Raw genomic sequence first — 25,677 nt, 5'->3', positions numbered from 1 at the left:
ATAAAAATATTTCCATCTTGTGACGTAATGAAGATATTTACCTTGAAAACTATGAAAGCATCATGTTAACTGCCTGTCAGAAGGCACAGCACAGGAGGAGGGCGCAGGGCACATAGCTATGAGTGTCTGTCTGAAAGGTACTTCTCAGAAGAGCAGAAGAGAAGCGGGCCGTAAGTGCGATGTGGGTCTTAAGAAGCGCTCTTGAACTTCAAGTACATTAATACTTCTAATTTGTTTGACAGTACACTATTTCTGAACCATTCAATATCTTTCGAGCTAACATACTCAACAGGGTTTCAAGGACTAAATCATCTGATTAACCCTTTCATGCCAACTGCTTCAGAACGCATGCTCTTCTCTCACACATGTCAAATTCCCAACGACATTTAAAGCCACCCAATCCGCCATCAAGGAAAGGATTAATCTCTCCATGGTTTATCTAAATGATCAAATAATAAGGTTTAAATGATAACCAGCTATAGGATATGTCCTTATTAAGTCTGATGGGATTTTTTAAAGCCAACTAATGTGATAAAGTTTGCAAAGTGATCTAGATTAAACAAGTTTGACTGCTCAATTTGGAAGATTCAGTGCATAGGTACAGGTAATTGTAAAATGTTAGGCTCTGAATGGTACTGTCCAGAAAGTTGAGAAATGTTAAGTGAACATTCTATTAACTAGTTTTTATCACTTATACAGTAAGCATGTGCTTACTTAAAGTGTGCTTTTCCCCTCCCACAGTTCTATTTCTTCCTAAAGAACAATTTACATGCTACAATACAGGCTAAAGGAAGGGCAACTTAGTTACTAAGAAATAAACACTTATTCAGAAATGTAAACGATGGAAGGCTCAACCCGAATCTCCCATTGGGATCAATGGGAAAAGCAGGGCTTACAAGGGTGCACGCTGGTGCTGTGGTAGGAGGGCCCCTCAGACATGCTAGGTAAGGACAGGACATCCTCCTCTCCAGACCTGAGTTTCAGTGAAGTGGCTAGTTTTGAGCGACCATCCAGTCTTGAAAGCAGAACCAAGCCCCACTGTCCTAAGCTCTTTCCAGCGCTGTTTGTCTTCCACTGTGGATCTGAACTTCCTGTGCTCATACTGTTCTGATTCACTGCATCGTTGCTCATGTTCAGCTGAGGCCACAAGGTTTACACACATGTTCCAGGCATGTAAGAAACTAAATGAATTGTGTATTTGAGGGGTAAAGCCCTCAAATGATTTTGTAATGAGTTTTTTTTTTTTTTTTGGATTCTTTTTGTTTGTTTTTTTAAAGATTTATTTATTATATGTAAGTACACTATAGCTGTCTTCAGACACTCCAGAAGAGGATGGTTATGAGCCACCATGGGGTTGCTGGGATTTGAACTCCGGACGTTTGGAAGAGCAGTCGGGAGCTCTTACCCACTGAGCCATCTCACCAGCCCTTGTAATGAGTTTATAATCCTGTAGGAAAAATACTTTGTGACAAAACGATACCATTTCCAGTCAGACAAGGCAGTCTGGCTGTCTCTCGTACTGATGGTCTGAAACCAGGGCTACTCACGACACCAAGGCAGGTAGATATTTTAAGTTCAAGGCCCCTGTGTACTACACTGTTAGCTCATGGCAACCTGAGCAACACAACCAGACCCCATCTCAAAAGACCAAGTAAAGAAATAAAATAAAATCCAGGTGGAGATGCAGCTCGGTTGGAGCGCATTGCCTACCATGCTTGAGGGCCTAGCTCCATCAACTAGTACAAAACCAAAAGGGGACAGGAACTAAAGAGAATGAGTAGAGTCTGGGTGTGCCATCATGTTGCTAACATTCCTTCTCAAGGGGGTGGGGGACACAAACAAAGTCTGCCCTCATCCTAAGGCCAACAACAACCCAGGCATGGTCCCATAAAAGTTCAGTCTGGGGCGACAAGGAACTCACTGGACTCACTGACAGAGCAGGGGTGGGTGGGCAGGGCCTCTGCCCAGCAGGACCGTCTTCCCACAGCTGCACAGGCGGAGCCTCCCCTAGTGCTCCCAGCTGACACGCTCTAGTTTTAAACCCAACTATGAACTATTTACACTTCAGATAACCTTCAAAACCACCTGATTTAATGACACTTAACTAAGTGGCCAACTGAAAATTTGGTAAAGTATAAAACAAACAATTTTATTAGATGAACTCGTTTATTTGACACATTAAGTTATGCAAAGAAAATATATGCAACTGCATAAAAAGAACCACGTTTTCATATTATTAAACACAGCAGTGGCCGAAAATAATGAATTGTAGAATGGACCCCAGGATTTAATGCATAAACCATCCCATACAGAAAGATGTCAGGCTTCTAGCTTCACGGAGCTCAGCACTACACGGGCTTCTTTATACTCCTCGGCTTCTTCCAAGTCTTTCTCACTTTCCTGAAATGAAAAATAGCAAAATTAAGTTTGTCGTTTAGGAATTTCAATACTTTGCTGCTTATAATACAGACCAGTAAGTAACTTGAGAATCAGAGAAAAGGATTCTAAGATTTCTAAGTATGTAACAGCTCTGTCCCTTTGTTCCTAGGGAAGGAAGAAATGAGGTTAGCTTATTTTTATTATATATTTTCACACTATATTTTCATGTTATAATTAAGAACACAGTTGTCTACAATTATTAGCATTAAATAATTAAATAAAATCACAAATTAAAAAAAATCATTTGTCCAACATCATCATACAAAAGATTGACAATGTACAAAGTAAACACAAGGATTTGCTAACCATCCATTGTAAAATGGTCCTCCAGTTACTCCATGCCAACGGCTGTCACTGATGTTACCCAAGCTAAACACAATCAAATTAGAAAAGTGGACTGTCTGCTTATTTATTAAAATATTACAAAATATTAACATATTCAATTTTCTTTTAGATTTTTTTATTAATTTATTTCATGTACACTGTTACTGTCTTCAGACATACCAGAAGAAGAAATCGGATCCCATTACAGATAAACTACTATGTGAGCCACCATGTGGTTGCTGGGAATTGAACTCAGGACCTCTGGAAGAGCAGTCAGTCTCTGAGCCATCTCTCTAGCCCCCCTTAATTTTCTGATATTTAAAAATTGAGTTTTTGTACACACTAATCTGTAGGAAACTCTCACTAAAGTGTAATAACAACAGACTAATTAGAGAATGCCTATGTCTTTACAGAATGGAGTCTTTGAGTATCTGTGTGCTTCATGCATGCCTGCTGCCCACGGAGGCCAGAGGAGGCAGGTGTGTCTGACCCTCTGCAACTGAAGTCACAGTTGTTGTGAGCTGACATGTGGTGTGGGGACTGACCCTGGGTCCATCAGTCCAGCCCTTGAGTTTTAAATGAAGTCACAGACAACAAAAGATGCAGACAGTTTTAACAGAGGTAAAAAGGAATAATGTGTATATTCAACATAAACATGTTTCTTTCAGTAAATTGAAGTTTACTGAGAAGAGGTAATAGTTTAATTTAACTTCAAGTACAACTATCCAAACACATTATTTTTAAACAATTTGTATTATTTTATCAGCTATTAGATTCTTAAGGAGAAAAAAAAGCATTGAAATTGTTAAGACATAAATAGGTTTCTATGTAGCATTTTAACAGTGATTTTCTCTCTCTCTCCCTCCCCTCCCCCCCTTTTCATTTTGTTTGGTTAGGTTTTTTTTTGGAAACAGGGTTTCTCTGTGTAGCCCTGGCTGTCCTGGAACTTACTTTTTAGAGCAGGATGGCCTTGAACTCAGAAATATGCTGCCTCTTTTTTTTTTTACTTTATCTATCTTCTAATAAATAAAAACCAGTTTCTCTTTTTGATGAATATCAGCATCCTACCTTTAAGAAGTTCACTATGGCTCCTGGAGAGATGCCTGAGTGGATTAAAAGCACTTGTTGCTCTTCCAAAGGAAAGGTCAATTCCTAGTACCCACATCAGGTGGCTCACAGCTGCAATGATGATTGGATGATATGACACCTTTTGTCCCTAACAGCACACTGGGGGCAACACTACTCATTAGGTCAAGGGTCCTGAGTTATAGGAGAGTGGAGAAACAGCACAAGTCAGTGGCCTTGTGTGTATTTATTTCCCTCTACTATTAACTGGATGTGACATGACCAGTTTCTTCAAGTTCTGGTAACTTGATTTTCCCATAATAAACTATAATCTGGAATCATCAATAAAATTAAACCCTTTCTTCCTGAAGTTGAATTGTAAAGGCTAAAGTTATGTTTTAAGTTTTAAATCGCTGCACTGAAGAGCTCTATTAAACAAAAATGCGTCTAACCTGTAAGCCCCACTTGCCCACAGACAGATAACTTCCTGGAATGCTGGGGGACTATTGTTCATGTAAGGTAGAAAGCCACATGGCCTAAAGAGCTTACACTGAGGACAAACATGAAACATACCAAGAACCAGCTGGCCAGCAATGGGGCATTTATGGTTATTAATAGCCTAGCAGGGTTATAATAGTCTCAGAACCTGTCCAGTTTAGATTCGTAGCTTGTTAATAAATTCTGATATCTGTGTTGTTCACTTGGGAGCTAAACAAGAAAGACTATGGTAAAAATCCCCCGTAAAAGTCACTTCAATAGTGCATGGCCTTGTGGGCCCCGCCTTTGTAGGCATCTGACTAATGTGGTTCACGGCTATTCTCCGGGAGTGCTGGGTATGAACCTGGACAGTGGCCATCCTCCTAGACAATATTTAATGCGACTTGCTTCAAATTGCTCAAAAATTATGATAGTGGTATTATGCTCACCTGGTGGGACTCAGTTTTCTGTTAGGGTTGTTTGTTTGTTTGTTCGTTTGTTTTTAATCTCAGCAACAGACATGAAACCAGGATAGTTCGGATGGTTTATTTTTGAGACCGGGACTGTCTATGTTGACCCTGAACTCACAGAGACCTACCTGCCTCTGATTCCCGAGTGCTGGAACTATAGGTTTGTGTCACCACCCTGGGCTGTGATGGCTGGCACTGACTGCCGACTTGATATAATCTGGAATCGCCTGGGAATACCTCTAAGCTCTTGAATAAGGATATAATGTTGACTGGCTGATTCAAGTCACTGTGACCTCCATAGAATGTAACCTGGAATTAGGAGCCAAATAAGCTCTTTGTCTCTTAAGCTAGTTGCTTTTATTCAGTATTTTATCACAGCAACAAGAAACAAAACTAAGGCAGACAATAGAACCAAGAGGTAGGCACTTGCTGTGAGAATCTGACCAGGTGGCTTCTAGCCACTGCAGCTGCTTTGTGGGAAGATCGCGGACGTGTCTGGTAGATGGTTAAGAAAATCCATTAAATGCTGGAAGCAGAGCTAACCTGCGATCTAGTGGGGTGTGGAGGACAAGAATGTGGGGGCCAGAAAATCGTTACAGAGGGAACAAGGGCTCTCAGAACTGGGCTGGAGTCATTCCTGTGGCATTTTGGCCAGAGTCTGGCTTCATTCTGCTCCTGTTCTGAGAGCCTGAGGGAAGTTGGATATAAAGAAATGTATAGCTTTGTCTGCAGAGGGCAAGAGAAGCCTCCCGTGCTGCAGGGGAGAATGAAGAGGGTTCTGAAGGCAAACCACACCACTAAGAGGTTCTATCTGGAAAAGATGCTAATGCAGTCACAGGAAGAAAGCCTAAGGCATTCCCTGCTCCTGGAAAGCAACTGCAAAGGAAAGTGTGTCTTCGAGGTCAGCCACGGAAGTGGGTAGCTGTGGTTCAAAGGGGAAAGGCTGTATCTTGAAGTGCCAACAGAACCTGGCTTCTATCCATGCGAGGGGGTGACTGAGAGCAGCTGAGGTCAGACACTGTGTGGCATGGAGGCAGTCCCTGTGCCCCCAGAGTCCCCGAGAGGCTAATCTACAAGGAAGGAGCTTTAGGCACAGTGGAACCCCAGTAGGAAGGCGAAGCCAGGACCATGGTGCATCCTTGGAGGAGTGCTGCAGGTGTGGGGCGCACTGACAGAAGCTGTGTGCCGCAGGAGGCAGGGCTGAGCAGTGTGGGCTGCCTGTGCCTTTGGATCTCGGCCAATTTCATTATAAGCCTCAGATGCAGGACAAAGAGCTGCAGGATTTGGTGTTTTCTCTGATGGAGTTTCGTTTGTTTATTTCTTGTTACGTCCAATTCTTTTTGAAACAGGAATGTTTACTCTGTACTGAATGTTTATTCTATATTTTATGCTGAAAATATACAACTTATTTTTGATTTTATAGGAACTCAGTTACAAGATTCCAGACTTCTAAAATACTGGAAAATTTAAAGACAATAAGAACTTGTAAAGGTGGCCTGTATTGTACATCAGGAGATGAACGTGAGACCCTGGGGACAAAGGGCAGAGAAGGGTACTGCTTACAGTGGTGTCTGGGCGCCAAGTAGAGGGAAGTAGGGTTGTGATGGCTGGCTTCGGTTGTCAAGCGACAGCGTGTAGACCCACTGGGAACACCAGCTCTCGGCTTTCTGGTCTGCACTATGCATGTAATGTGACCCTGCAGCTTGCCGTCCCTGCAGTGATGATGTAACCTGCAATCAAAGCCAAGGGAGCTCTCCCGCCCTGAAGCAGCTTTTGTAAGGGTGTTCTCTCACAGCTACAGAGAGTGGGGCTAAGGTGGCCACACTGTGGATCTGGTTAACTATTAAAACTTCCATCCCTTCATTCCTAAGGTCAGCTAAGCACTGTGTGCTTTAACAGGAAGGATAGCAGTGCCACACACCTCAGTGGCTTCCTGAGAGCTCGGCTCTGCCTCCATTACATTTGGCTTCCCTTTCTCTCAAGTTTACAGGTTTGAATCTAAAATTCCAGCTCTTTTAAACAAGGACCAAATTAATGTGAGACACTGGATTGAATCAAATTTTAAACAGTTAGCTCAGTTATTTGTCAAAAAAGTATGTGTATACACACACACACACACACACACACACACACACACACACACACACCCCAAATATATTGCTGCTCAAAACTGGTACCATGTGCCGGGTGTGGTGGCACACACCTTTAATCCCAGCACTCGGGAGGCGGATTTCTGAGTTCGAGGCCAGCCTGGTCTACAAAGTGAGTTACAGGACAGCCAAGGCTATACAGAGAAACCCTGTCTCGAAAAAGAAAACAAAACAAAACAAACAAACAAACAAAAAAACTGGTACCATGTATACCTGCTATTATGGTTCAAATATTTAATTAAATCAGTAGAATAAACATGGTAGAAAAGTACTTTTAGTGGAGTCATGACTCAAGCAGAAGTTAAACTCTTCAAATATGTAAAAGCATGCTGGTACACCAGGTACGATGGTTAATACTGTCAACTTGATACCTAGGAGGCAAGGCCCAGACACACTAGTGAGGGGTTTTACAGATTAATGCTCTGCTCGTCTCTGCGTATGTCAACAGAGATTATTCTGATTATGTTAACTGATGTGGGAAGATGCACCTTAGCTGTGGGCTAAGCAGAGACAAGCAGACATGCAGTCACTGTATCTTGTTACAGATACAGGTTTGCATCTAAAATTGGTATACATGGTACCAGTTTTGAGCAGCAATATATTTGGTGTGTGTGTGTGTGTGTATACACATACTTTTTTTTTTGACAAATAACTGAGCTGTTTAAAATTTGATTCATACATGCATTCACTGCTCCTTGTTACAGATATATGTAATCAGTTCTCCCAAGTGACTGTGACTTCCTGCTATAATACACTAAGTTGGAAGTCTAAGCTAAAGTCAACCCCTCCTTCCTAAGCCGCCTTCCTGCCAAGAGCATTTCATTATACAGCGAGAAAGAAACTAAGACACACGACAAGCCAGTACATCTCTTCAAGTAGCTGAGGTGCTAAATATTGAAATTTTTGGTTTTCTATGTATTAGGTTGAAAAAAATTTTAAATATAAGACAGAGAAATCTTTACTTACTAATATCTGCTGAAGATCAGTATATGCAGCCTCTAACCGACGCTGGCAATCTGGGATCATCATCCGGGACTCTTGCAGGATCTCTGCCTGTAATGAGAATATTTGGGAGACATGTTAGATGACAGAACTAATGTGTATTTATTTTATATATTGGCATATAACTAATGATTTAGAGGAAATGGAAAGTATGATTATGTTAAATGAGTCAATGTTCTAATTTAAATTGGGTTTATCAGACTGTAATTTTGCAAAGTACAAGTTCTAAGCAGAACTTCACAAAAGTTTTGCACTTTTCTTCCTTTTGGCAATCACTGTCTCATGGTAAGTGGCAATTAACTGGCAAAGCTTTTCATTCTGCTCTTATTTTGAAAGGCTATTTAAAGTAAACGGTTCTCCTGCTGTCACAAAGCACCTTTATCTAAAATGGGATCAGCTGGTCATATAAATATCTCCTGCATCTTTGGGTAATAAAGGAAAACAGTGTTCAGATAATATCACAGGGAGATAATTACTGCATGAGAGAAGTTATTGAGTTATTGATCACATCGTGTGCACACTGCAGGAGGGACTCACTGAAAGACAGAGGTAAAGAAACATGAAAAGCAAAGACCAGCAGGTTCATATTTTGTTGCTTATCATGCATAAAAAGTTATTACTTCTCCTTGTGCTTCATTTTAGGAGAGAGATTATTCTCCCCAAGCAGTTTGAGCCAAATTACCAATGCAGCATCCTCTGAGTCCGAACTTCTTGCCTATTCCCTCTGAAGAGAAACCCTGAAGAATTAACCACAGGGACACTTTTACTTTAGAGGATGTTTTTGGATGTAAAATCTACCATTCAAAGCTATATTGTATATAAAACACAAAAGAAAACTAGGAAGCTCAGTTATTAGTCAGTCAAGATATTGAACTGAATTTGTTTCCTTAATTAATCTCAGAGACAGATATCATGATAATCAAAGGCTTTCAGAGAAATGGGTACAAAATTAACCAAGATTGCCTAGCTCAAATAAAACACTACATATAATTTAATGGCAATAATGCTGAATTATAATGGAAACTTTAGTAGGACCCAGTATCTTCATGCTTTTTTCTGACAGTCTGTCAGCTCATATTGTAATAAAACCACTACAACATTCAGATTCTCTATCCATATCTATCCATATCTCTATCCATATCTCTATCCATATCTATATCACAAGGCATGACTGAACTTAGAGCTCCTTTATTAACAAGGCACAGGCTAAAATCTCAAGCACGGGGACCTGACTTTACTTTCAGGCAAATGACATCTAAGCAGTGGCACTAAGCCATTTTTGTATGTCTCCTTTTGAGTATGTGTGGGAAACTGGCACCATAACATTTCAGAATTCCCCTCCTGTGAAAACAACTCCTGCAAAACTACTTACCGGAATTAAAGAAGATGAACATAAAGACCAAGGTCAAACTCATGACAAGTCAAAACGTGCATTTACAATTGTTTGCCAAGCTTTAATGTTACTGAAATGAACCTTAAGGCAGCACTACCCAACAGAACTTCTATTCATTATTATCTCTCTGTATTAGTAACAGAGCAACATGGCAAAAGCTCATTCTTTTGTATTCCACCCTGATTAGTCACTAAGTTTCCTCTATATTCACCCCCCACAGCCACAGGTCCACAGTAGGCTGCACTAAACATCTGTCATATCTCTATCTATCTATCTATCTATCTATCTATCTATCTATCTATCTATCTATCTATCTAATACCATAAACTATACCTGCATCAAATTTGTAAGGTGAATACTTTTCCTTGTAGAAATGAATTATGACTGCCAGGGATAATATATATCTCCATATCCTCCCAGGCCTTTCCCAAATCGATAACCAGCCAAGCTCATGTTCTTTACGAAAACAAACAAAAAGATCACTAAAAAACCATGGAGTCCAGTTTGTGTTGGCCAGCTATTCTGAGCATGGAGCCCTGAGCACTGGTGCCTGCCCTGAGCTGTGGCCAACATAGCAAGTTTAAGTTCATTAAAGAAAACTGATTTTCTTTTTCCCAGCAGCTTTCATTTGGAATCGTTTCTTGACTGGGTGTGGGACGACATCTGCCAAGAATAACAACTGAGTCATGACTACACAAAGAAGACGACCCCAAATACCCAAATTTAACTAACAGTACCTTCCTTGGAAAGTAGTCATTCAAATGAATGGTACCTTTCTTTAGAAGACCTGAATACAAGGTTTATTCTAACGCTCACTACATTACGTCTAAGGGAAAACCAGGGTCTTGGTGTAGTAACTGGGGCACATAAGGAACCCCAGGAAAACTATGGAGTGCTTTCCCCACTGACATGAAATTCAGTTTAAAACAAGTTGTAAGTTTTTGGGTATTTATCCTGGTAAAATGGAAGCTGGGGAAGACTAAGCAAGACTCATTAGTTTATTTATAACAACCTATAGACTGGAGAACCTACAAGTTGATGAGTTTCTTTTATACTTAAACATAAAAACTGAAAAGGAAACATTCCAATTGATAACAAGTCTTTGTCAGGGAAGAATTCTGTGAAATAATGTGGCACTATTAAGCTGGTAACTGATTAGGATAAGGTTTTCAGCTTCTTTAGTGAGACCGAGCTTATAACCAGGGTTGGGAGTGACCTATAATCTATTACAACCTATAATGTCAGCTGTCTCTCAAGCCTATGACGGTCATACTTGTTTGTCAGATGGAACTCTAGAAATTACTGCAACATTAACTTGTCCTCTCTTTTAAATGGTGCAGGATGTTACCATACTCAATGTGGTAAGCTACGGACCTACTTGACTTGTGTTTGTCTATTATTTCTGAATCCACTGAGGGAAAAAGGGAGGGGTGGTGTCCACTCCACTCTGATACCCCAACAAGTGTCATGAGATATAAATGGTGCAAACATACCATGTAAAGCTCGGACAGACTGACTGTACCTGACCATATGCTCTCTATAAGAAGGTCACTTCAGACATAAAGAAACAGAAAATAAAAGGATGGAAAAAGATGTGGAAATATTACAAAACAAGAGCAACAGTGAAGACATCAATACTGTACAGCAAAGAGTCCTGCAGCATTGACTGCTGCAGATCAAGAAATGCTGTCAGGGATAAAACAGGTGTCCCATTATCATACGTTATAAGCACATCAAGGTACCATGAACTGAATAGATGAACTGACAAATGCACATAAACAGAGGGGGATTTCCACACTTACATTCAACAATTTATAGAAATACTAGGCAAAAGTGAGCAAAGATGGATAAGAACTAAACACCAGCACAGAAAGCTATTAGCCAGGAAACAGAACACTACGAAAGAGAGATGATGTATATAAGTTTCAGCCCTATGGCACACTGCGGCAGAGCACATCCTAGATCAAACTAGAGTGAAAACATAACCAATCTAAACCCACAATCCCACTCAGCACACAACCTAACTGCAATGCAATCCCTCAGCAGGGCAGTAGTGGCACACACCTTTAATCCTCACACTTGGGAGGCTGAGGCCAAAATGTAGCAGACCTAACTGATGGGGAGAGGGAAATGCACTGCACTGGATGCTGACATCATCAAGGCCACATGTGCTCACCTCAGAAATACAGAAAAAGCAGCAGCCTGTCAGAAGCGGCACCTCCTTCAGCAGAGGCAGGAGACCAGACTGGTCTAAACAGGGGATTCCAGGTCAGCCAGGGCTACATACAGAGCCCCTGGTAGAAGAAACCCCCTCCCAACCAAAACAACAAACAAACAGAAAAAAGGCAATGAATGAATTCAATGAATGAACTCAAAACAATCAAAGGAAATGAAGTACAAACTGATAAACTTACAAGTAGGAAAAGTCAGCAAATGGTAGATCTAAAGAAAAAGTCCACAGACTTCGAGCAAGACCCAGTGAGGAGGCAGCAGTCATCTAAAGCTGCACAGACAGCCCCTGCAGCCCCTGAGGAATAGGACATCCAAGAGCAACTACAGTCCTAGCCACTCACGAGTGACGGAGCCCACTCCTCAGAACTTACACAACTATCCAACCAGCCAGTCCATCGTTTCCTGCAGGTTTCATGACTCCATCTTAACTTACGATGAGTTCTAGTCAGTGTGCATGCAGAACACATTCTTTATCCCTTCACTAGAGATGAACATCTGGTCTCCTTCAATCTCCTAACTATTGTGAAATGAAATACAACATATTTTATTTTAGTGGTCTTCACATCAGTTTGGGAAGCTATTTCTTAATTTAAGCATGTAACTGAATTACTATACCCTCTAATTCTTATGTTCAGCACTTAGCAGTGGAGGAGCTGGGTTTCCTGGTTGAGAGTGCCCACAGATGCTTGTGTCTGACGTGTGAGCACTGTGGCCTGCTGTGGCCACATCACCTGTGCCATGTCCTACCTTTGTTGAGCTTTATTTCTGCTTTGCTAGGGTGTCTCTGTCTGTGCTTGTGTGACAGAGCTCCCCTAGTCCACAGGCTGGCTTCTAACTGGCAACAATCTTCCTGCCTCAGCTTTCTGAAAGCCAAGCTTACCGACCTACTCACCACAGCCATTCCCTTCCTTGTAAATGCAAGCTCTTGTCACAGTGCACAGCGCCCACCCGCCATCTGAGTTATCCCAGTTCTTGGTAAGTGGCAGCTTTACCTGCTTCTTAATGGCGTAGTTCTCTCCATCTTCAGCCTTCATTTTTTCAATCTTTTCTTCTTGCTGCTTTGCTTCTTTTTCATACATCACTCTTTCTTTGACCAATCTATAAACAAACCAAAAATGTTTCAGAGAATTAGATTTTTTTTCTCTCAAGGATAACAAAGAAACTATGTAAATACAAATCCTAGTTGAAATACAAATTAATATGGGTAGGCAAAATGGAGGCAGCTACTTTTAGCCACTGATATAAGTATGAGCCGTGTTCCAAGTCCTCTACTGAGGTAGGTGTGTTTTACAGCTTTGAGGGGAGCCAACACAGTCGCACCAATCTCAGTCAGATGGCAGAGAGTCCCATTGTAAGCCCCACCTCTGGAGATCTCCAGCTGCCAGGCTCTACCCCTAGGCTACTATGGCAGACAGGCTAGACCCCTCCAGCTGCCACTAAACCCAAGTAGCCTGAGGACCACTAGTGGTTAGACCCTGCCCCTAAGGAGCTCCAAAGGCCTGGTCCTGCTCCCAGACTTTCCCGGGTTTTCCCTCCCAATACATCTCTTGTGTGAGGTTTATTGTGTGGTGTGACTCTGGTATTCCTTGGCTTCCAACTGTCAGCATACCTTTCATGAGCTATAACCTTTCTTATAAGCTATAACACATGATATTCATTGGGAAAGACATAAGAGAGAGGGTGGCTGTCTCTGCTCATACATTAAGAAGAAAACCCACTCTTACTTCGGCAATGTAAAAGAGCTAACACTCCTGTGTTGCTTTTTAAAACTGATTTTTGTGTGGTAGCTTAATTATTCTTGGCTCAGGGAGTGACACTATTTGGAGGTGTGGCCTTGTTGGAGGAAGTGTGCCACTGTGGGTATGGATTTCAAGACCCTCCTCCTAGTCATGTGGGAGCCAGTCTTCTATTTGCCTTTGGAACAAGATGTAGAGCTCTCAGCTCCTCCAGCCCTACAACTTCCTGGATGCTACCATGCTTCCTGCTAAGATAATAATGGACTAAACCTCTGAAAAATGAAATCTATACCCATTAAGATTATAATTTTTAAATATAAGTACCACAAAATCACTACAAATAATTGTCTTAAAAAGTCCTTTAAAACAGTTTTTTTTTTTTTTTTTTTTTTTTTTTTTTTTTTAAAAGGAAGTACTGGGCCAGAGAAATTCATGTATATATTAGAAAGCTGGGATTCTGCTAGGTGTATAGTCCTTGCTTAGCAAGAGTGCGGCCCTAGGTTTGAGGGCTAGCACTGCAAGAAGAAGCTGAGTTAAGTCTGGATTTCTGCCTGCCTCAGTAGGAAACAGGAGGGTGCACTCTCACTACTGGCTGGAGCTAAATGCAAACTGTTCTTTCCAGAGTCATATGTCATGGACTGCCCCACTTCCTACATACTTCTATTTTCCACACACAGGTTGTAAAGGTGTGAATGAGAATGCCCCCATAGGTTCATTATCTTTGAATGCCGGGCCATCCACGGACTGTTTGGGAAGGACTAAGAGACGTGGCCTTGTTGGAGGAGGTCTGTCACTGGGAGTGGGCTTTGAGGTTTCACAAGTCCATAGCATTCCCAGGTGGCTTCCTCCGTGTTGAGGTTGTGGTCAGGACTAAGGCTCTCAGCTACTACTCTATCACCTCATACGCTGTCACATTCTATGATGATGGTCATGGACTCTAACATTCTGAAACTCTTGAGTCCCAGTAGACTTCTGTAAGTTGCCTTGGTCACAGTGTCTATAAAGCAATGGAAAAGCAACACACGCACAGGTCTTATGCTTAGCTTCTGCAAGTTTTGGACTTGTATGCTATGCATCTTATATATCATTATTGTCACTGTTTTAATTATCATCATGTAACAACTATTATTCATTTGTATTCAGAATCCAGTGCCTTATCAACAAGGCAGAGTGTTTTCAAATATTTCTGGCTGCTAAACTTCTCTAAAAAAGTAGTCAGTCATCAGCAGTCCGTCCTCCCATCTCTATGACAGTTATGAAAGAGAAACAATTTAATGGAGTCTACTTTGGCTCATGGTCTGAGTCCACATTCACTGTTTCCAGCCTGTGGTAAGTAAGGCAAAGCACAATGGGGTAGAACTGTTTAACTCATGGTAGTCAGGACGTAGAGGCAGAAAGGGACCAAGGACAAGATTTATGTTGCCAGGGCATGCCCCAGTGATCTACTCCTCCCCCTCAACTCGGCCTAACTTCTCAAAAATGTCATCATATTACAAATTCATCAAGGGATTAATCTGTTGATTAAGACAGAAACCTTAGGACAGCAACAAAGCCTCCAAATGCATGAGTCTTTGGGGGCCATCTCAGATTCAAGCCACAGTGAGTTGGATAGGCTATCGGAGATCAGAACATTCCATACCATCCTGTAATTCAAAGACATAATCAGGGTGGCAACTTATGGCCAGGGCCAAATGAGGTTAAGAACTATGAATGTGTTAGACTTATGTTATAGTTGTTCACTGTAACCTGAATGTTTAGGAAACGAGCCTATGGAGCATGAATACATTTGCCTTTTAACATTTTCATATTATAGAAACAAAGTGATTCTGAAGTAGAATGAAAGCGAGAGATAGTAATAGAGAAACAAAGACAAACTGGTAACTGGTATACAATGTTTTGCCCTGCAAACATCTAACTTGAATCCCTGTCACCCCATTATGTTTGTCTACATAGAATGGCAGGAACAGGGCTGGTGAGATGGCTCAGCAGGTAAGAGCTCCCGACTGCTCTTCCAAAGGTCCGGAGTTCAAATCCTAGCAACTACATGGTGGCTCATAACCATCTGTAACAAGATCTGATGCCCTCTTCTGGAGTGTCTGAAGACAGCTACAGTGTACTTACATATAATAAATAAATAAATCTTTAAAAAAAANTAACAAGATCTGATGCCCTCTTCTGGAGTGTCTGAAGACAGCTACAGTGTACTTACATATAATAAATAAATAAATCTTTAAAAAAAAAAAAAAAAAAAAAAGAATGGCAGGAACAGCCCCAACAAAATTAGGCACACCTACCTACTCACTTGCCACATGTAACATACAAATGCTCGGGAAAAAGTTATTGGATAAAAAAATTACTGCCCTAGAAAAATAGGGGAAAAAAAATCACCCACCATCTAGTGAGAACCAGTAACTCTAGTGTAACCCCAACAGAAACAGCTCCACTTAACAGTATCAGTCAATGAGTGATTGACAAGTTACATGATATGGAAATACAGCTGTTAGTGGCTACAAAGCATTATATAGGACAAACATAACAACTTATTAGGCATTAAATCCTGGGTATAGAGGTCATTATCACATCATATATAATAGTACAAAGAAATTCCTACCTGTCTACTGTGTGCCCATGTCCTGGTTTCATTCGAAATTGTTCCCCTAAAAAGTATGTGTGTTAAAGGTCTGGCTGTCAGTTCAGGGGAGCTGAGGGAGGGATAGATCACAAGGTTTTCATCTATCCATGGAGCTATAATCTGATGGCACCTTAGGGAAATGATGGGATTAGATCATTATATTACATGATTTTGAGATAAGACTTGGTCCCACACAGACAGACACATTTGCATGCAGACAGACAGAAAGACAGACAGACAGACAGACAGAAAGACAGACAGACACACACACATACACAGAGAGAGAGAGAGACAGAGAGACAGAGAGAGACAGAGAGACAGCGACAGAGAGAGAGAGAGAGACACAAACAGCCATAGTGGCTGTCTAGCAGTGTGGTTCAGAAGCTTCTATACTCATTTGGAGGCAGAATTTGTGGGAAGTCTGCAGAAGCTTCAAATGCTGTAACTAGCAGATCTTGCTGGGTGATCCACCAAGGGCGTGTAGACCAGGACACCAACAGTACATGTACAGTGAAGATCAGACTGAGAGGGGATTCCAGGCGAGAACAAGGGTCTATCAGGAACTGTGACAGAGTGACTGGGCTGCAAGAACAGGAAGGATTCCTATGAGATTACAACTGACCCTGCTCAACTGTCAGCCACAGCCCAGAATGGAATGTTTGCTGGGAGGGCCTGTCTCCCAAAACAGTCTGTCTTGCTTAAGCAAACAGTTCCAAGAAGAAGAGACTACAGACCCTTATAATAACTGCACCAAGTTCCTTATTAGCTTTTTCCTAAGGGAAAGTGTCTGACCTTCACTATTTGAAAAAAGACAGACTCATCTGTTGGGGTCAGACTCTGATCTCTTTCTGCCTTCTGTCTCTTTACACTCTGAAATCTAACAAACCAGACTGGAGCCATTCATGTCACACTGTGGCAAACAATCTGTTCCATTTTGTGTAGGACTTCAGACCTCGTGGAAGGGAGAATGAGCCAAGGGTGATGTCTAATCACCTGATGAAGTAAGTATAATGCAGGGCAGTATTAGTCAGGTTTCTATTGAGAACTCAGACTAAAAGTAGAACACAGGGTATTGAAAAGTTGCAGTCAGCCAGGCGTGGTGGTGCACACCTTTAATCCCAGCACTTGGGAGGCAGAGGCAGGCGGATTTCTGAGTTCAAGGCCAGCCTGGTCTACAGAGTGAGTCCAGGACAGCCAGGGCTATACAGAGAAACCCTGTCTCGAAAAACAAACAAACAAACAAACAAAAACAACAACAAAAAGAAAAAAACAAAAAAAAAACCAAACCAAAACAAAACAAACAAACAAAAAAAGATTTATTAAAAAAAAAAAAAAAAAGAAAGAAAGAAAAGAAAAGTTGCAGTCTGGCCACAAAAACTAGGGGCAAAGGAAGGTAGGAGAGCTAAAGAGATAGGCCCTGCACAAAAGATAGGACTCCGCAACAGGACACCAGAAGAGACTGCCAGGGCACCTCAGGATGGGTTGGGTCCCCCCCACTCCAAGCTCAAGGAAGGAGTAACCTTATTTGGAAGACTGTCTTAAAAAGAGAGCCTGGGTGCAGGACCACCTAGGAGAGTGACATTGGAGAGCTCACTGCTGCTGTGGTACAAGGGGTGTGGATATGGACTGAGCATTCAAAGTTCTGACTTAGTGCTGGCCTTAGAGTTCTGACTTGTTACAGTTAAGCAGCTGTCCCACCACATCCTTCTACCACGTCATCCTGCCACCACAGGCTCCGAACCAATGATACCATCTGACCATGACCTGAAAGTATGAGCGAGAAGAAAGCCTTCCTACTTTAGGTATCCACCTCAGGCATTTAGTCACAACAACAATATATTACTAATGTGGGGTGCACAGGTAAAATTAGGTTAGGTCTTTCTAGTCAACCAACAGTTACTTTTTTTTTTTTCTTATTCATGTGGCAAACTTCTGGGTTTTTTTTTTGTTGTTGTTTTTTGTTTTTTTAAAGATTTATTTATTGTTATATGTAAGTACACTGTAGCTGTCTTCAGACACACCAGAAGAGGGTGTCAGATCTCATTGTGAGCCACCATGTGGTTGCTGGGATTTGAACTTAGGACCTTCGGAAGAGTAGTCAGTACTCTTAACCACTGAGCCATCTCACCAGCCCATGACAAATTTATTACTCATTATTAGTAACAAAATCCAAATGTTAAATCAATCTATGCCTTTTTTAGCACACCATTTAATAAGTTCCTTTAGAGACAACAGATCAGATTTCACCATTTAAATAGTAAAAGCTTACACTAAAAAAGACTATTAAAAAAAAGGAAAATAGAGCACATATACAAAGGTAAGTTTAAGGGGTGCACTGTATAACTAGAATGAATTGAAAATAACACAGGGAGTAGGGGTGAGAGCAGAAAGAGCTGGGAGACAGCTCAGTTGGCAAAGCACTTTCCACATAAGCTGAAGGACTGAGTACGTCTGATCTCTAGCTTTCACTATAAAAAGCCTGGTATGGTGACAGACAGAAGTTAAAGGAAGTAGAAGTAGTAGTAGTAGTTGCTCTTGTTGTTGCTGTTGTTGTTGCTGTTGTTTCAAGCTAGGTATGATGGTGCAGACCTTTAATCCCAGCATCCCATCACTTTAAGAGCAGAGGTTCTGTGAGTTTCAGGCAAGGTAGGGTTACCTAGTAAGTTCTCTCTTTAAAAAAAAAAAAAAAAAAAAGGGAAAAAAGAAAGAAAACCAATTTCTGAGCTATAAGAAAACTAAAGCTTTTCAAAGAAGAAGAAATGGGTCACCTACAAAATAAGGAACACACATATTGACATTATATTTCACATTAATAACAATAGCTAGAGGACAATCAATTAATCCCTTCAACATTCTTAGAGAAAATGACATAACATAAATTTATAACTATAATAAAGGGTGAAGGAAAATTCATTAGCTCATTTAGCAATTACTTATTGAGAAGCTACTGTATGCCAGTCGTGACCTTAGATACCAAGGATATAACTGTGAATAAAAGTAGTAAAGTCTGACCTTTGGCACTTTCTAGTGGGGTGAAATGATGACAGACACAGCACAAAACATGACAGATTATGGGAGGAGCCACAGAGAAAAGGGAGTGAAGGGAGATGGGTGATACAGAAGGACTGCAACCGAAACGGAGGTAGCCAGGGACGTGAAAGTACATGCTCTAAGGTCTTAATTCAGTGATTTAGGTAGGTAACCTATGAACGATGTTATAAAGCAAGTGAATTGTGCATACACACACACACACACACACTCCCCAAAACACGAAAAAAATCAGAAGTTCATCTATGGCCCCCTTCTAAGAAATCTATTTAAGAATATATGGTATAAGTAGGAAATTCTCAAAAATTTTAAATAATGAAAAGAATATACTGTAGCAAACTGAAAATTAAAATCTAGAAAAAAAGCTACAAGAACAAAAAATTATGGTCAATACAATACTTCAATGAAAGTGTGTGTGAGGGGGGTGTGGGAGAGAGGTCAACAAGATTGTTCTGTAGGCCAAGAAGACAACCAGTCTAAATGAGAACCTCAGTGTGAGCTCTAGAGAAACATCTTAAAAAGAATGGAATCAATTCTAAGAATAAAGAAAAATGGGGGCCAAGAGATGAGTCAGTGGTCAAGAGTACTTCCTGCTCTTCCAGAGAACGCAAGTTAAGTTCCAGCACCCACACTGACTGGTAATTCAAGCTCTGTTCAGAAGATCTAACATCCCCTTCTGGCTTCCTCAGGCATACATACATAAAAGTGAGTCTTAAAGAACAGAGAAAATAAGTAACAAGGCAGAAGACAGAAAACATAAGTTTTCTTTCCATCATACACTTATAAACTCTATGATCTTCTGCAACAACCATGGGATAATAGGAAACACAAATGAAGAAGACTCCATTTAACCTAGGTTTACAAGGAAGATCCCTTGGCAACAGAAGCTCTATATGGAGGGAAATGTAATCCTGTAACAATCACATTTAAAGCAGTATGACCCATGGGCTCATTTTCAGCTTCACTTGCTTTGTGTCTTCAAGGTCTGCTTAAAGACCAAAGATATTGTGGTAGTTTGAATATGCTTGGCCCAGGAACAGGCACTATTAGAAAGTGTACCCTGGAGTAGGTGTGGCCTTGTTGGAGGAAGTGTGTCACTGTGAGAGTGGGCAATGAGATACTCCTCCTAACCACATGGGAGCCAGTCGTCTCCTAGCAGTCTTCAGATGAAGACGTAGAACTCTCAGTTCCTCCTGCAGCATGCCTGCCTGGACGCTGCCATGCTCCCGCCTTGATGATAACAAACTGAACCTCTGAACCTGTAAGCCAGCCCCAATTAAATGTCCTTCTAAGAGTTGCTTTGGTCCTGGTGTCTGTTCACAGCAATAAAACCTGAACTAAGACAGATATTTACCAAATCTCTCTCATAAAAATCATGACAGAGGTGTTGGCAAGAATGAGCCCTGGTCAGCTAATGAAACCTAAATGATAAATATTTAAAAGTATTTTGTAAACATTTCAAACCTAACTAGCCAATTTCCTGTGTCAGGTCTCAGATCTGAACTCTCTAGTGTGACACTACTTCCTGAGAGACACAGTTCTTTCCCACTGACAGAGCTGTTGACAAGCTCTCCTGTTTCTAAAGAAACACTTCAGATTTCTACTGGGAAACACGAAGGAAAAGAAACTTGCTGAGGCCCTAAGGACAAATAACTTGATACTGTATTATATTTAAATACCAGAACCTTAGTTATGTTTCTACCCATTTTACAGACTACTTTGTATAATTTTGTGTATCTGTGTGCATGGCACATGTGAGTGTTGCTGGTTGCTGTTCCTCTGAAGTCATCCATCTACCTTGTTTCCAGAGCCAGGGTTTCACACCGGCCCATGGAATTCATTAGTGAGGCTAGTCGGTGTATATCGAGGGTCCACCTGTCTCCATGGCCTCAGGTTACTAACAAGGACTTGGCATTTCTCTTCTCTGTGGTTTCTGGGGTTTGAACTCAAGTCCTCACAGAAAGCACTTTACTGTCCCAGCTCTCTACCTAGACCTACAGTCTCTTGTCATGTGCACTTGGTGAAGGGCAGCAGCTCCTCTTTACAGTGAGGCAGTGTGATAGTGCACCCTACAAACATGACGACAGATAAACTTTAATGTGGTTCTCAAAGCCTTGAGCATACAACAAGCCCATGTCTCGGGGTACTCAGTTATGTGTGACCAGTGCTGCGTGCTCCTCAGAACTCATGAGCATACAACAACAAGCCCATGTCTCGGGGTGCTCAGTTATGTGTGACCAGTGCTGCGTACTCCTCAGAACTCATGAGCATACAACAACAAGCCCGTGTCTCGGGGTGCTCAGTTGTGACTAGTGCTGCGTGCCCCTTAGAACTCATGCCTTAGTTTCTCGATAAGAGAAACCAATCTTGGTTATGATCCCCAGGAAGTCACGTCTCTCAAATTAAGTCCTTACCTAGTATCCTGTTGATAGAACAGATCTGTTCCGTGTGTCATGTGCCAAAAGGTCTGTGGGATCATGAGAAAACTGATTTTAAAGGACAGGCCATTCTAGATATCAGGTAACTCCTAGTCCTTGTTGATGTCACTGAAGTCTTTCCAAGAACTCTATCTGCAGATTTATGATAAGATAATTAATAATCCTCACATCTTAAACCATGTAAACTTCTTGTCTTCTTGTCACTTAAGTTAACAACATCTGTACTGACACACCGTTCAGTTAGTTACTCAACAGGACAAAGATTATGTTGTTTCTGCTCGGATGGAAAGATGTCCTGAGGCTTGCAAGCCCAGGAACCACACAGCTCTTGAGGTGGGACAGTGTCCCAGTGGAAGGACTGAGACACAGGAGCTAAGGAACCACGCAGCTCTGAGAGGAAGTCACTCAGCAGATGCCTTGCAACCCCCAGGGGAGGGTATCCCTAGCTGAGTGGAGGAGCTGAGGAGCCGATTTGGCTTCTTCTGATGAGAAGAGTCACGCCAGGTAGAAAACTTTATTCAATAAAGAGATTTATTGGAGGGTCCAGGGTGTGAAGGGATGAATCCAGGCATGGCTGCCCTCTGCTCTTGGGAGCTGATGGCAGGGAATTGTATAAAGGACAGTACTTATATAGCATTTCTTGGGGGGGGTGGAACTTTTCAGGGCAGAGATTTCCAGATTAAGCTTGGGGAGCTCAGGGATTGGTGGGTTTTTGAGAGAGGCTCAGGGATTGGTGGATTTTCTTGCTCCAGAATTGATGGCATTTTCTTCACCTCCCTTCCCCTGCATCAAGCCATGGGTTAGGGTGGGAAGTCCCTCCTGGACGCAGCTTTTGCTGAGATGCTGTCTCTGTGGAGCTGCTGCCACACTGTACAGCCCCGTGGGACAGCTCCTGCCAGCATCTTACCACTGCTGCAGGCTGGGGATGGAAGAAAGGGCCGGCTGCCACTTTGAAGGCTTTTGCAAAACACCTCTTAGGGACTATACCTCTAATTCTGGAACAGTTCAGTCCAAAACAAAGCACTCAGAACTGAGAGACCTCATCTTTTCTTCTTGGCATTTTAAGTAAATGTGAACAAAGAAAGTAAAGATAGAATTACACAACTCAGTTTTCTTTTCTATTGTATCAAGAGGTATCTATGTAAGCCTTGTGGAAGACCATTTTATAATTCAAAACTTTATCAAAAATATTAAACACTTTTGCTTTTAATAATCTTGGTGGTTATTGGAGGATAAACTTCACAATAAATACTTTTATTTCAATCACATTTTCATTTTTACGTCTGTCGAGTGTCAAACATTGAGATGTCAGAAGAGGGAAGACAAGGTAGCCAGAATTAGCATTGATGGAGTTTCATGGAGCTAGGTTGCCTAATGGTTGCACAGTAAACACCAGGAAACCATACCCACCAGTTTATATGGTGGGAAACTTACACTTTCAAATCCATGTCAATGTATTGAGCAAGACTTCAGAATTTTCTGATTTAGGGTGTACTAGTGTATGTAGTTAAAATTTGGAGTCATTCTCTACTAATTCTTTTTATGGTCATTTAAGAACTCCAAGTGAGACATTCTATTTTTCCCAATCTTTAAATGACAGTAAGTCAAGATTTCAGGATGAGGATTGGGGAAGATAACTCAATGATAGGGTCTTTGCCTTGCATTCATGAAGCCAGGGTTCAATCTCCATCATCACAATAAACACATAAATAAATAAAAAGACCTTGAGAGATGATGAGATGGCTCAGTAGATAAAGATGCTTGCTGCCAAGTTTAACAATCTGAATCTCAGTTCAGTCCTGGAACCCACATGGTGGAAAGAGAACTTCCCCCATTTCCCCTCCCCAAGCTGTCCTCTTCCATGTACATACACTTATATACATATAAAATTAATTAAATATTGTTATTAAAAAGATTTTGAGATTATTAAAGAATTTTCAATAGTATCCTATATTCTTGAAACTTGAAAGTGCAGTACACAGACAGACAAAATGAGAAAGGGATGGGGAGGTTGTTCTCACGTTCTTTAGCCTCCCCTCCCCATCTCTGAACCCTAACTCACATGCTCCTATCTTTAGGACCAGTCCACCACTGCTCCTCTCATCAGCCCAGGATGACAAGTGGACCCTATGGATCGTCACGGCCTGTGCACCCCATCAACACAGTGTTCATATTTTGTCTACTGCTCTAGAAAGCATATGCCCTTAAGGACTGGTGGTGTGCCTGATACCAGCATCTAGCCGGGTTCATGCCTCAACAGGTGTTTACCAGGTACACTCATAATCCCTCGGAGTTAAGTAGTGATTGATTTGTTTTCACTTGAAAGAGAAGTAGCTAATGTAAGGCCATGAGGCTGCGAAATGTGCAATCAGGAGTGCAGTATGAGTACACTTTATATCCACCAAACTATATCATGTTTAGAGTAAATGAAGTGATTTATAAATCTTTAATGTCTTTTACCTGTTCCAAAAGTAAAATAGTTGAGTAAAGTAATAATAATTATAATGTCTTAAAAATGAAACAGTACAAGAGTAGAGTGCAGACAACTTGTCCTATTCTTGACAGCAGCTACTCAGCTCTCAAGAATGGAAGCAATGCACTCACTGTTCCTGTGTAGCCTAAATGAAAGAAAATGAATGCTTAATTTGATGGCATTTGTTACCTTATTTCTTCCAGTACCCATTAATTAATCAATTAAACTGGAGATGGTTCAAGTTCTATTAACTGCTGAAGTAGAATATATGCTTTAATTAATTTTAATAAGTAAGTTAGACAAGACATTTTGTAAACAGCTAAAATGATGCATGCAAAATCCAAAATCGATATAACTGTTTCAAAACTACAAATCTTAGAATTAGTAACTCAAAAACTCCAATAAAAAACAATAGCTCATGAATTCTCTAAACTGTCCCTTTAGGGTTTGAGACATCAGTGATGTTAATGAGTCAGTGATAAAGAGCACTTCCTGCTCTTCCAGGGGGCCTGAGTTCTATTCCTAGCACCCACAGCATCAAAATCATAGCCACCTGGAACTTCTGTTTCAGGGGATCTGATGCTGTCAGTCTCTGTCTCTCTCTGTCTGTCTCTCTCTGTCTGTCTCTGTCTCTGTCTCTGTCTCTCTCTCTCTCACTCTCTCTCACACACACACACACACACACTTTTTTTTCTTCTTAACAGCTACTAAACCTGATTCAAACTCTTGAATTTTCTTAATTACTCTAAAATTGGTGATTCCTAGACTGTGAAATCCTTCAAGTGTTTCTTGTCCCAACCTTAAATATACTATCTAATTCACAAAGTGTGTGTACTAGTTTAAATTCATTATCCACTTACTCCATTAATTATTCTAAGTAAATTATTTACATGCCACTGATCTGCATAAGCAATGAACCCTTTAAAGGCTTCACTGTCATAGCTGGAGACACATCCTGGACGTCATGAACAGCATGTGCCAGCATGTCAAAGAACTAAGTCCTCTAACAAAGTAGAACAATAGATACATCATGTGCCTATGGGATTTAGGCACACCACAACTTCATGCAAATAATTGTTCTTCATAGCTCCTTTGCCTATTTCAGATGAGGTATTGGCAGGCAGGTCTTTCAAGGATCTGTGTACTGGCCTGGAACTCAATATGTAGATCTGTCTGGCCTAGAATTCACAAAGATCTGTCTGCCATGAGCACATATCTATGACAAACTTCCCTTTCTGTGGTCTACCCGAAAAACTCAGTATCTACAGCACTGAGAGTTAAAGACACAGGAACTACAATTATAGTAACTGTAGTGCATAACTCTAACCTGTATGTGTACAGATAGACTCCTTCAACTGAACATGCAAATACAACCACATATCTATTATCCATCATCTCTTTTATAGAGAAAATAGCTCTTCCAAGTGATGTGAACAGCTATGATGAAGAGAAGACTTTCTATGTGCAAGAAAGCCTGGGAAACTCTACCTACTCTAGCCTCTTCTTAGCATTCACACAGAGTGGAGTAACCTTGCCACAAACATGAAAGGCTGTTGGCTGCAGCCCTTCTCACAAGAATCTGAGCATGTATTCTTTCTGACATACTTAGGAAGGTCTAGGGAGATGGATTCCATTCGGTAGCATATTGGGATCCTAAACAAAGGCAGGAAATAATAATTTTTTTGATGTAGGAACTGACAAATTTTTATTTTCAAATTCCTATATTGTACTTATATGCTACATCAAATAAAAAATGTTGTTTCCAATTTCTGAAAGTCAGTAAAATATCACTGCCAAT

General features: G+C 41.1%; 1 protein-coding gene across 1 annotated transcript in view; it reads right to left on the bottom strand.

The window, feature by feature from the left end:
* Window positions 1-2,128: 2,128 nt before the first annotated feature.
* Window positions 2,129-25,677, bottom strand: part of Tbca (tubulin folding cofactor A) — a 53,084-nt gene continuing 29,535 nt past the window's right edge. Inside the window, exons 2-4 of the mRNA XM_021208683.1 lie at window positions 12,545-12,650; window positions 7,892-7,978; window positions 2,129-2,400 (exon numbers count right to left, since the gene is read on the bottom strand). Coding sequence (XP_021064342.1) covers window positions 2,320-2,400; window positions 7,892-7,978; window positions 12,545-12,650 — 274 coding nt within the window. The 3' untranslated portion in view covers window positions 2,129-2,319. The remainder of the gene's footprint in view (window positions 2,401-7,891; window positions 7,979-12,544; window positions 12,651-25,677) is intronic.

The sequence above is a fragment of the Mus pahari genome, chromosome 11 (genome assembly GCF_900095145.1).
Source record: "Mus pahari chromosome 11, PAHARI_EIJ_v1.1, whole genome shotgun sequence".
Lineage (NCBI taxonomy): Eukaryota > Metazoa > Chordata > Mammalia > Rodentia > Muridae > Mus > Mus pahari.
This window is presented reverse-complemented; position numbering and strand designations above follow the sequence as displayed.